General features: G+C 40.5%; 1 protein-coding gene across 3 annotated transcripts in view; it reads left to right on the top strand.

The window, feature by feature from the left end:
• LOC112946979 (kelch-like protein 13) overlaps window positions 1-13,211 on the top strand; it is a 72,659-nt gene that overhangs the window by 44,673 nt on the left and 14,775 nt on the right. For all 3 annotated transcript variants that reach the window (XM_026038982.1, XM_026038981.1, XM_026038980.1), the window contains one exon: window positions 11,347-11,488. In XM_026038982.1, coding sequence (XP_025894767.1) covers window positions 11,347-11,488 — 142 coding nt within the window. The remainder of the gene's footprint in view (window positions 1-11,346; window positions 11,489-13,211) is intronic.

The raw sequence follows: 13,211 nt of genomic DNA, 5'->3' as shown, positions 1-13,211 counted from the left end.
AGTAAAACTGCAAACTTTTCAAGTTCTCCTAGTGAAGGTGACCTTAACATGAAGTGCCCCATCCTTATCGCTTGTAAGCTTCTTCTGTAGGAGTTAAACTGACTGTCAGGTGCCCTTGATTTTTATTAGCTGGTTTATGTGGTTTGCGTGCTGGAGACCTGCCCTCTGCCTTAGTTTCGCTGCATTGCAAAGCTGGGATTTGTGGGCATGAGGCCATGTGGCTTCCTGCATGAAGCAGGTACCTGCGGACAAAGTACCCCCGTAAAAGGCTGAATTGTGCCGTGTGTCGCGGAGCTGGGTGGCTTCCCTGCAATTCCTGATTTCCGAGCTTCTTGTTAGTTCCAAAGGTGCGGTGGGAGGTAGGGGAACCTGCTGCTGGCCCCGGGCAGCATGTGGGAAAACAAAGAACAGGTTAAGTTCCAATTCACGGATATTTTCAGAAGATCCTCAACTGCAAGAAGCAGCTCTTTGCCTTCTGCAGAGGCAGAAATGCCCATTGCAGGGAAATGCAGCTCTCCCCAGGCTCCTCGTGGAGCTCCGGAACACCTTGAGCTTTTCCATCCATCAAGTAGGGGCCAGGGGTGATTTTTGGGAAAGAGCACGGGTGTTTGAACAGCAGGGGTAGGTGCAACACAGCCTGACTGCAGGGCTCAAACCCCAGCTTTGCAGACGTGCATGCACGCAACAGACCCCCGTGCAGCTATTTGCCCTTTTTCTTGCAGCGCGTAGGTCATTGAGGTTTAGGGTACAGATTCCTTTTGTAGCAATGAGTGCAAGGACTGTCAAGCAAGTGCATGCTCTATTAGTGAAATATTATATTCATCGTGTGGTGTCACCTCTTTGGGACAGACCCAGGTCTTAGTGCTGCCGCAGACCTCGGTTTTCATGTGAGTGGTCAGGGAGCACCTCAGCAAGTGAATCAGGAGAGGACAAAGTGATTAATAGCACGTTGGAACAGCACAGCTTTAGAGAGGATGGAGAGCAGTGCGGGATTTCATGGTGTAGAAACAGTTTAAAGTGCAGCAGAATATATATCCTAATTATTGAATGATCACAGATCCTGGTATATAACACATTACAAAGGGAAAAGAGAGTTCTTGCTCCTCCAAAGTAGCAGTGCGTCCTTTATTCTGTTCTCCAGAGTTGTTTAAATCTTCCATTAAAATGACTGAAGAGCTGGATGTGGGCGCTGGAGTCCTATCATGCACTGCAGAAAAGATCCAATATGCAATAATGCAAAGTACTGTTTTCCACGAAATACAAATGAAGATAATGAGAACATCTCTAATTCTGATTTCTGGTGAGAATGATTGTTAGCAGTTTTCTGGAATGCTGGATGTTAAGTGTTTTCCATCCCCAGGGTGCTCTGCTTATAAATAAGCAAAATTTACAGAATTCTTAATGCAAAACAAGTGGTTTCTAACCTTAGCCTTTTAGCTTTTTATGTTGAACAGTGTTCTGATGCTTTAAATGGAAACTCTCCTTTGAATGTGTTTTCGTAAATAGCTGGATAAATCTAAGAGAAATAAATATGATGATACAAGGATGTTATTATCAAAGTGCTTGCCACAAAGCCTATCCCCAGAGCCGTGTGTTCTTAAATTTGTCTGATAGGAAATGCTGTACGGCAATGGAAATGAGCTACTGTGTAGAAAAGTCAAAGAAATTCTTAATAGCAGAGAGTGATCAGAGTTGGATTTAGTTACTTATACAAGTTAAAGCTTTATATCTTCTCCCAAACCTTGGATTTCCACTACACTGAACTTAGATTTCTGCGAAACAGCATTGTACTTGAAATGGAAAAATATGTTTTTGCGGTAGCAAATAATTCATCAGGGACTGTCTGTATCGGGCAGTTTTCTGTCTGGAGATTGCCCTGCATATTTCATTTTTGTTGGTCAAATTCAGAAAATAAACCATTTTGCTGGGCTTTTGAGCATTTGACAGATTTATTATTTGCTTATTATTCGCTTAAAGGCTCACCTGTCTTTGGCAGGGTTTCCCTTCCAAGCAATTGCTTCCTGGGTATCTCAAGTTTCAACAGGCTGGAAGTCAACACGCAGGTTTCCCCAAATCCATATTTTTAAATAATCCCTGTCTGTACTTTTTGCAGTGTGATGGTGCAATATTGACGCGATGTTGTGACATGCTCACGTGTATTTATTGGACTGCCTTGAATATGTTGCTCAGCCTGTTCTGCCAGCACATCAGATCTGCCAGATTGTCATTTTTGTCATTATTTCCTTGTTATTAAGGGAAAACGTTGCTGCATGGCAACTGCTGTTGCTTTCTGCTTGCCAGCCTCTGTTGCCGTACAGCAACTTCCACTGACGTTTTGGGGGTGCCCATTTATTTGTAGTAATCAGAGGGTAACTTTGGGTGGGATTGAGAAAATAAATCCTTTTTTTTCTAGGTGATAATAGTGGGAATAACAGTGTAAAAGTGTGTAGACGTGGCATTAAAATGGAGGGCACATTTGTGTTATTGCTGTACTGCTTTGTCTAGGAATAACTGAGAAAATTCTTGCTATGCCCAAGGTGCAAAAATTGGCATTGACAAATAGGCCAAGCTTCGTGTCTGACTTGCTTAGATTTAAACTTTTCATTGTCTGGGGGAAAAATATTTTTGCAATTTGAAGTAATGAAAAAGGAAGGAGATAGTAATATAGGAATGATAAAACAACCGTTATAAGTAGCTTTAAATAGTTATAAAATAACAAGAGAAGAAATGATAGAGCAGACATTAGTAGCAGAAGGAGCAAGGGTTAAATAAACTGCAAAGTCAGGATATTTTTGTCTTTTTTTTTTCTGATAGATTTTAAGCTCTCAAGACCATTCTGGGTTACATGTGGACATAAAGCTATTCTGAAAGAGGGGATAGGGACAGGAGTTCCTAGGGCTGATACAGCGATGAGAGGGGAAAGTATGACTGGAATGCAGAGATGCCACCTTAGAGAGACAAATAAGGGGGTTTAATCCATTACTTTTGCTTTCATGGTAAGGAATTGTTCTGCCAGTTAAACAGGATCTATGCATGTATATATATATAAATAAACCTAAAGGTGTGTCAGACTGATGTCCTTGTGCACTCACTGTTTTTCTTACTGCTTTGCCCTACCTGGGAAGTGCTCAGATGTGTAGCTCCAATGAAGACTTGTGGATTTGAATGCTTAAAATTCAGTAGAAAGGGCAGAGGATTGGGCTGCTCTGACAATGTACAAAAAAGTGGAACCTCTGAGGCCTGCATTTTACCTTTTTGAACTTAAATAGAATTAAAGTAGTTCGTTTGCAGGGAAGCTGCAGAGCACGCGCGCCCTGTGCTGCTGCTCCTGCTTTTAATGAGGGAAATCAATAGCCTAACGACAACTTTGGCAAAATGTCATTAGAGAACTGTTTCTAATTTAGAGTCATTAAACAATTTGAGTCTGCAAATCTGAGCTAGAAATGGCCAAATGAATGTAAACTCTTCGCAAAAAACTGAATGTGAATGTTATATTAAGGCTCCCAGAGAGACCGAGTACTGTTAGGAAGAAAAGCCTTATAGCAATGTCTGAGCAAATTATTGTTTTCTTTTGGTGGAAAAACAACTTTGGTTTAACCAGGGGGCTGCAATTACGCTGCAAATAGTTTGAGATATCTGATGGAGTTTGATTGTTTTCTAATCAGGAAATTTTGAAGAGAATTTTCTGTGCGTGCATCCACAGAAATTGCACCTAGACTGTTGGCTGTGTAGTCTGTGAGAGCAAACGTTGATGTTATTGCTCAGTCCTGGCTTTGCGGGACCCAATTTTGTAGTGATTTGGGTGCCTTAAAAAGGATCAAGTGATGTGCAGAATATCCTCATTTCTCTCCCTCTCCCCCGTTCCACCTGGATCCACTGGCATTTGGGACAGTCATCACTTCAGGCATCAGAGGAGGCATCTACTGGTGTTTCCCACTTGTGTGTGAATCAGGGGCTTGTGGGCATGGGTAGAGACTTCATGCCAAGGCTCGTGATTTTGTGTGGCAGCTCAAAGAGACTTCATGAAAATCTGGAGGAAAACAGCAATTCCAAACGGTTTGGTGTTTCTGCTCTCCCAAGCTTGGCATCTGCAGTCCCTTTCCTTGGGCCTGGCTTTGATTCAGTGTCCAGAATTCTCAAATTCTGACCCAGGAGCTTGGTATTGGCTTATCAAACACAAGTTTAAATATTCCGCTGTTATATTCTGATATATCAACAAATTCAGGTGTAAAAAGCGTGACATTCAAATGCAGTCTCTCAAATTCACGCAGCAGTAGCTAACAGCAGAGTTAATCTGTCGGAGGTACCAATTTATTAGCTTTGGGTTGCGGCGACCCATTCAAACTAACAGCATGAAAATGCAGCCTGCACCAGAGGGAAAAGGTAAGAAATGTGTAGCGGTAACCTGGGAAATGCACAGCATTTCTAGGTAAACGCTCCATTTTCTGTCATTCATCTATTAAAAAGCATCCTTTCAACTGTGCAGTAAGAGTGACATGTGAGGCGCATCGTGTGTGACTAGTGCTCGTCGTAGGAGCCTCATGAGTAGGGCTTGGCACGTGTTCTAAGCACGACACATCACCTAAATCCTGCCTTCTGCAGCTGGTTTGTCCATACGCATTTCACATCTTCGGCAGCAACAAAGGATAAAGATTAATGAACTCGAATGACCAACCAGGACCTGTAGGCCCCCAAAATTGCAGCGGGAGCTCCAGGAGCCTCTTTGTTAAATGTTTGATCTGTTTAGAGATCAACCTCTTAAATAAAAGTTCCTTTTGTCTTTGTGTTCTCTTCTGGCTGAGGCTGGACATGTATTTGGAAAGTATAAACTTAGGTTTCCTGTGCAAACTTCTACTGTATTTTTTTAAAATAGGTAATTGGGAACAATAGTGCAAGTTACTTTTACTGATATCGCAGAAGAAAATGACTGAGGAAATTCTTGTTGAAAAATAGTAATAAAATATGAGAAATTATTGTAGAGGAGGACAAGGATCCCAAGAGCAACTATGCTAGGAAAGAGTCGCCCAAAAATGTGTGGGTATAAGATGCAAAATGGAAGAAACGTGAAATGCTGCATTTGTGTAACTTGGTCATCTATTTTATAATAATATTTGTCCTTATGTCAGCACGATGAGATTTTTTTAATACAACACTACTGTATCAGTTGTACTTATTGAGCTCATAGGTGGCCACGTAGCTCATAGGGGATTTCTTGGATTCATTACTCAGGATGCTGGAACATCTGCTCACAGAAGGAAGATGGTAAGACAGTCAATGCTTAAATTATTTTTTTGGCAGACTAAGCATCCTAAGAATATACTTTGGCAGACTAAGCATGCAAAGTGAGGAATTACTGGATATTCTAACAATAGCTGAAACTTCCATTGTATTTCGGTTGGCCTTTTCATTAATAATTTCATCAGCAAAGCGTAAACTCAGCTGCACGCACAGCAGCCCTGTAGTACCCCAGGTTGTTTGACAGATCATAAAATGGTAAAGATTTGTCCTGGGAGGAGAATGTAGTGCTATGAAATTGAAATCCAGTTCTTTGTTTGCTGATAAATGCCAGAGCCCTGGCACATGCCAAGAGCAGTTTCTGAAGATGCCATTTACCAGGGACCGGAGCGCTTGTAGTCATGGTTCGTTGGATAGTAATTTGACAAAGAAAATAAGGTTATAATCTTTTCAGAAAGAAGCCACTGAGCCTCACCAAATTAAGAATGCTGTGTCTGGGCAGTATTGCTTGGCTAGGCTTTTAGAAGGTTATTGTAGAGATTGTGGGGTTTAAAATAAATCTAGGCAGACGTACTCTGAAATATCTGTAGATGCTGCTCTTCTCTTGCCCTGCAAGACCGTGCACTGAACTCTGGCCGTTTCGAGCACATCAGCGGTTTACTGATATAATGAACAAGCTGACAGTAATTCCTATAGTTGCCTTGTTTCTGTCGCATCAGAGTTCAATTTCTTACTAAGAAAACAGCACAGAATAGTTGTTTTATTTCATTCCTGCTAGAGTACCGTACAAAATGGCAACTCCGCACCTGAACGTTTTAGGCTAGAGTAAAAGTTTCCGCAGGTCCGTGCTTATCATTAGTCACTTGACTTCCGACTAGTTTAGCAAGTTAATATTTGCTAAGTGCAAAGCAAGCAGGTTGGCTGCTGGCTCTGAAACAGGTTGTAATTCAAGTCAGTCCAGCAATATTTGTCAGTATTGGCTGGAAAGCCCCAGTGCTTAAGCCCAGTTTTGGAAGAAGGTGCAAACTCCTGAGTACCTGAGATGGAGATGGATGCCTGAGCTGCAGGTATGGACTGAGTAAGTTCAGATTCTTGGTTCAATTGCTGTCCTGCCCGTCGGGCTTGTGTCTGTGCTGCTGTAGGTGATTCTGCCCTGCTTTGGAGGGCAGTCCTTGCAGCCTACGTAAATCACTGCAGATACTCCAGAGAGCTTGTGGACAGAATTGGGAGCAGTAACTGGGAGCAGTCATGCAAAAGCTTGTGTCTGTGTGAAAAAAAAAAAATCATTTTAAAAAAAATATACTCCAGAAATACTCAGCTCTCTAGTGCTTGTGCTGGACCAGGTACTTGTGCCTCCTTCTCCTTGGAGCTGCTAGCAATTAAGCTTAGAAACTCGTTACAAAGACCCATTGTGGTGATTTTCACCTTGTGGTCATCTCTTCATTAACAGAAGCTTCTTATTCTTGTCGCTTTCCCCTCTACATTTGGGTCTATGGTGGGATTAGATTAATGGCATTATGTACCTGTCCAACTAGTATTTAAAAGCTAGTGAAGTTTATCTATTTGAAATAAGACGAACATAGAATTATGTTATTGTATTGTTTTTATCTGAACTTCATCTCCACAAAGGTAGTACTTAACTGTAACACTAGTGTGGTTTTCTTCAGCCTGAGCTTAAAAAAACTAGACAAAAAGAAAAAAAAAACCACATTATTTTAATATTTTTTGTAATTCAGCTTTTGGCTTATGGCCTTTCTCATTCTGAAGTTCTAGCTCTAAAGGCAATTGCCCAAGCTGTCTTAAGAGGATATCCAGGTAACCTCTAATAGAGGTTGTCTGATTAAAAAGAATGAATGTAAAAAGAAGATAAATGAAGAGAATCCAGTAGTTTCTGTAATTATTAGGGAAAACTGTGCAGACCAAGTGCATATATTGAAAGTGGGGTTAATATCCATATTTACAGCAGCTTCCTGTGAATTATCACTGCGTGCTATTGTACTCGTCTCCAGCAACTTTCTTTCCTCCTGATTAAAAATGCTCCTGCTGCACTTCTTGCTTAATGACTTCTATTGATCAGAACAATGGAATTAATTAGGAAATGAATTAGCTTTCTTCTTTGGTAGTGTGCTTAATCGTGATATACTGTACTTACAGTACAAATCAATGTATTTACATTCATTATTATCTAATTACTTGCAGTGCTTGGCAGACCTATGTTAATGAATATAAATAATGCAGTTGGAAGCAGGGCCTAAACAAGGCAGATGCACTTGCTGTGCGTGCACTGGGGATGCAGCTGCATGCAAACTCCAGTGAACCTTTTTGGCCAGGCCACGAGTGGCAGAGCTATTCCTGAATATTTGCTTTACAGCTCCCAAATTGGCACTTGCACTTTGAATAACTTGATATCTCTTTAGAGGACAGGCTTTAAATGCACTTTCTTACATATAACATAGTGTTTTTCTCACTTCTTTTGTCTCCTGGTATCAATGCAATGTGTAAGTGCTGTTGCATTTTCACCGTCTTGCAGAGATAAGTAGCTTCTCTTGTTATGTGAAAATAAATGTTGAAACTGGTGCAGCGCCAGTGGCAAATTCCAACTCCCTGGTTGCTTTGGGAGAGCTGTTTCCTCCTGTACGCACGCCACAGGTTCAGCAGATCAGCGTGCAGTTTCCAGGGCTTATTGCTGACTTGCACTGCAACTTTTAGCAAAACAAACTCCTAAAAGTCCTCAGTTATTTCTGCCTAATGGTGGTGTGTGCTGGTGCTTCCTGAGCTGTTAAGCGAGCTGTAGGTGAAAATGCAGCATGTAGGAAACAGTGCTTTTGGTTTTGGATGGGAATGAGAGGGGACTAAAAAATTGTGCTTATGAATTGTATTAAAACTCGCAGTAACCTTTCAGGAGAGCAAACAAAATGTCGATTTCAGAGACCAAAATCTCAAAATGTTGAATGAAACATTTCAACTCAAGAAATCAACTCAAGAGAGTTGATTTGTTTGATTAGTGCAATGCATTTTAACTTGTTTTTGCCTCTAGCCAGCAAAATAAAGGCCTCATAATGACTGTTTAAATATAAAGCAAACACTAGTACTATAGGAACAATATTGTCTGCTTCTCTTTTAAAATTATTCTCAGTGAGTCAAATGCAGCCAAGGTAGCACCTAAGATTAGAACTGCTAACATTTATATTTCTGGTGGATTTTCGCAGTGTTCAGATTTGCATTTTTTGATGTCTAATTAGGGTACACAAGCTCTATTATATTCCTGTGCATATCCTGTGCATATATTCCTGTGCAATTGCAGAAGAGGCGGGTTCTGCACGATTAGCACCAGGGCAATTGCTGTTAGATTTGCATTGTGATAGAGATATTAGACGTCTGCCCATTATGGATTGAAAAGCAGGAAGGGGAAAGTAATTCTTTGTAGGCACATCTCAGCTTTGTAAGTATTGCAGGTGTTTTAAAATTATCTGTATTCTCCATTGTGTATGCCCTAGCAATGAGGTATCCCATGTTAGAGGCCCCTTTAGGGTAAAGCTTGGACAACTTTGGGCAATTTATTTTCAGATATGCTTGTAAAATACACCGAGTACTCTGTTTTGGCAAAAACTAGCAGAGATGGCGCCAAATTATCTACCAGGGAAGTGCCAAATAGACTCTCTGATTATCTCTATTTTGCCAGTGTGTTTGGGTTGCAAAGTGCGTGTCCCTTCTGGCATCCTCTGGTCTCCTGCTTGCAGGACCTCAGGTGCGAAGTGCTAAACACCTGAATGGAGTGGAGGTTGCTTATTCTCATTATTTTCCAGTATTTCAGTGCACTTTGTGTGTGTTTGGCCTGGTCTGGACGAGGAAATGTTGTGTGGTGCTGGAGGCTGATGGGTTGTTGGACCTCCTAGAAGGGAGCTGGGTGACGGTGCCTGAAGTCCTGTTATTTCCTAGTGGCCTCTCCAGAAAGGAGGTTTCATTGTTATTGCTGCTGTTGAAATAAATGCATCGTGGTCGTTTGCCTTCATTTGCAAGCATCACAAAGCATGCTAGCTGGTCAGAAGTGGAAAGAGCATTGGCCACCATGGTAAAAAGCCCAAATCAGCAAGCAAGATGGCTCGATCTCCCCTTGCCCTCTTAAAGATAGAGGAGTTGCATTGTTTGCTTCCATGTTTAAAGGGAATCTTGTAAAAGCCCCTTTGTGTAATGCCTTTGTGATAATGCCTTTCTGATGTGACGTTTTTGGAAGACCTTTCAAGAGCATCTGCAGTCAAATCAACGCCAGTCGAATCTGCAGCGCTCTCCCGCCCACGCTCAGAAGTCTCCCAACATTATTTTGTGTTTCTTCTCGTAGAAAGGCATGTAAACAAATCTAAAGACTGAATGTCCTTTGAAATCACGGTAGACTTTCCTTGATGGGATTACGTTTGAACTAACAAAGATCTAGAACAAAATGAACAAAAAATCTTCTGGGTTGCGCGCTAGCGACTGGTTTGTTGATGTTTGATGGTGAATGATGCATTTATTGAATGCCAGGGATGGTTTGGAAAATGCTTTTCTGAATGTGATATGCTATGTAGAATACTTTAATACAAATCCAAAATGTGGTTTATAAATTGGAAATCACTCTTTTAAAAACAACCGAGCTATTGCATCTTACAGGGCCTCCCCATTTAATGTTATTTTTTTGGACATATAAATATTGGGCTACTACATTAGAAGTCAAAGCTGTTCAGCTGTACCCTTGTTCCTACAATCTGTTATGTCTGTGTGCATAAAATCGCACTGCTTCAAACCCATGTAAACTGTGAATTTGTTTTGACTATGTTTCCATAGCTTGACCTTAAGGAACCATGGGTTTGAACAAGGCACATAAGTGCTTTCAGAAGAACTCCTAAGTTTCAGAAATTGCTATAAGTAGACAACCTACAAAAAAAAAAAGCGGGGGGGAGGAAGGCAAATTATTTTTTTATCTGCAAATTCTCATTTTGTCCCTTACATACTGATCCCAGTCAAATCATGGGAGGAATGAGAGCTAATTAAAACACGTTTTTGTCACTGAAATAAGTAGTTTCTGAAACTAGTTTGGAGGCCAATGTTTTTACCTGCATGGAAAAATTGGGAGAGCTTCTCATATCTGAAATTTGCAGCGGTTATGTCAGTTGGCTATGAATATTTTTGGAAATATGGAGTCTTTATTAATAATGAAAATACCCTCACTCATCTCTGAGTTAAGAGCATATGTTTGCTAATCATTGTTTATATGCACATCTATAGAGAGAGCATGCATTATGTTGGTGTGCATGCCGGTAAGTGTAGTAAATCATGGAAATTATGGGTACTGGTTATTAATATTTCTAGGGATTAGGTTTATTTATATTTTACAAGAATTACCAGTTAGGGTAGATAGAATATTATATGCACATCTCTATGTAAATCTATTTTACATCTTAAAATTAAAGTGAGAGGTTAGTAACAATGCAATAATTTTTTAAGTGTTACCTAAAAATAGATATTCCTACCTACATTGGACAGTAATTATTTGCAATCAAAATTACATATCCTGACTCTTCCCACTAACAAATATTAAGTGAAAATTAAGTGAAATGGTTGCCAGCAATAGGCAAATGCCGTATTTCATATCTTCTAGGTGTGTATTTCTAAGAGTATTGTTTGAGACTCCCTTAGATGTTTTCTGTTGTTATTTTTATACTTGGGCAAGCTGGTATTTGCCCCTAAAAATGAAATTACTGAACTTTAAAACTACCTTTAAGGTTTTTTTCTTGGCAATCTGATGTGGTGAGACTTGATCTTGAAAGCTGAATGCCTGAAAACACCCTAAAATACTAGACGCATAAATAGAAGAAAAACAGTGCCCGAGATTCTTAATTTTGGAGGTAAAAATAAAAGCATAGCCAAAAAAAAAGTTGTACTGCTTAGTTGTTTTAACATTTCCCATTCTTAGGTTAGATGATGACCATTAAGGATGAGTTTCGTTGCCTGCTCGTTTTGCCTCATAGCCTCTGTGCTGTTACCTTTTACCTGAGAAGACCGTGGCTTTAACACACAAGGGCCCTGAATGAAAATTAATTTTCACTTAAGGCTTCTGTGTTGTGATCTTCTTAGATCTCTGGTGGAAGAGGAGGATCCTCATATGAAAGTATCTCTGGGGAGCAGCGATATGGGCGTCTCTGCCCATCTGCAGTCTTCGAAGACAGGGACCACGAGATTTTTCACCAGCAACACGCACAGTTCTGTGGTATTACAGGTAATTCCATATTCTCATGTCCAAAATGACCTGTGTGGAGGTTCTGGAAGGCTCTGGGCAATACAACCGTGCTCCAACCTTTTCAAACTAGCAATTCCAGAAAAGCCACGCAAAGCGTATGGTTTGTGTGCTCTGTTGACAGTGCCCCAAAGCAGTGTGGCTTGTCACGTCCTTTCCACAAAGTTAAAGGTTCAACTTGCAGCAACAGCCTGAAAAAAAAAGAAGGACTTTTGGAAAAAGAGCCAAGTGCCTGTGACTTCTGTACGGCAGCAAAAGAAGCACACACATTGCTGGGAAGCCTGTGTTGGCTGCAGAGAGCAAGATGCTCTATTTTCTGGATAGATATTTTAGTTGCAGTAAGTATGTTCCACAGAAGTACCTGTGAAATGGCCTGCAGTCCAGCAATTAGCCAAGCAAATAATATATAGCTATTAAATTAATGAATTTCACATTCTTGCAGCTAGTATGCTAGATAGGTGTTCTGTTGCAGATTGCAGATGACTTTAATTTGTCAGATGCGAATGAGTAGCCCTCTTTCTCAAAATGCCCAATCTTCCCTGTTGATGAATCATCAGTTTTACTTGTCTGTATTTCTTTCATCTTCAAAAGATAAGTATTCAAAAAACAAACAAACAAAAAACCCAGAACTTTTGGTATCTTTCTCCTAACAGATAAAAACACCATCCTCTCAAACTTTAAAAATCTGACTATAAAAGCATTTTATTTCTCGTTTCTGCTGGAGATTTTGCACATCATACGGTACCAATCCTACAACTCGTGCAGTTCTTGCTACTTTCCAGCACAAGTTCCCTCAGGAGTGCAGTTAGGTATGCGTCGAGCATGGCATGATTCCTTGGAGAACAACAATCAGTGAAGAAGTGGGGAGAATAAAACCATCAAACACCAGATGCAGGGTTGTGCTGGGCTCAATTTGCACATTATTGAAGTGAGATTCTGCCCTCAGTTTTCTAGCAGCTCAGATTTCTAGCAGCTTTTAATGTGGGTAAGAACATACAAACAAATAAGGGTACTGGGAAGCCTAGACCAAGTGTTGAGATGTGATTTTTTCCTCATTCTAGCCTTTTCTTCACAGTTTGAGCCATTGGAAAACTGATATTTGTAAAACTGTTGCTCAGGTGCTTGAAATACAACAGTTTTTTAAGAGCTGAGAATCAGGGAGTTGTTTCTCCATATACCCGAGTTTGCAAAGTGCAAAATATCTGATCCTCTTGTGCCTCAGAAGTAACCTGTCCTGAATAAGATAGGAAGGACTATCAAGATCGTGGGAAGTCTCTCTATTTTTTTGCAGTTGAAGACGACTGCTGATAGAAGAGTCCTGCTTCCCCTATTTATTGCCAAGTTTTTGCAAGCCTGATAGCATAATTACAGCCCATTTTCTTACTCCCTGTAGAGAGTCCTGGCTTCAGTGCAACACGGTGTCATGAGTTACGCTGCCCATTTGACATTGGTATGAAAGCTTGGCCATAAATATCACTGAAGATGCTGTAGAACATAATCCTGTGTTGGCTTCTGGTATTTATTAGAGAGTAATTCACCTCTTCATTTGTACTCTGTTCTTTTTGGTTGGACAAATTTGAATGTCCTTTTCTGCTTACCTTTATAGTTTCAAAAATACAGCCTTTCTTTAAGGGATCTTAAATTTTAAATCCTAAGAACTGGTGCCAAGACTTTCTCGAGTGCTAAACCTATAAAGGCAATATTT

This window comes from Nothoprocta perdicaria, unplaced genomic scaffold (genome assembly GCF_003342845.1).
Source record: "Nothoprocta perdicaria isolate Ctin4 unplaced genomic scaffold, notPer1 scaffold_22, whole genome shotgun sequence".
NCBI classification, from domain to species: domain Eukaryota; kingdom Metazoa; phylum Chordata; class Aves; order Tinamiformes; family Tinamidae; genus Nothoprocta; species Nothoprocta perdicaria.
Note: the sequence above shows the minus strand (reverse complement) of the source record. Positions and strands in the feature narration are given on the sequence as shown.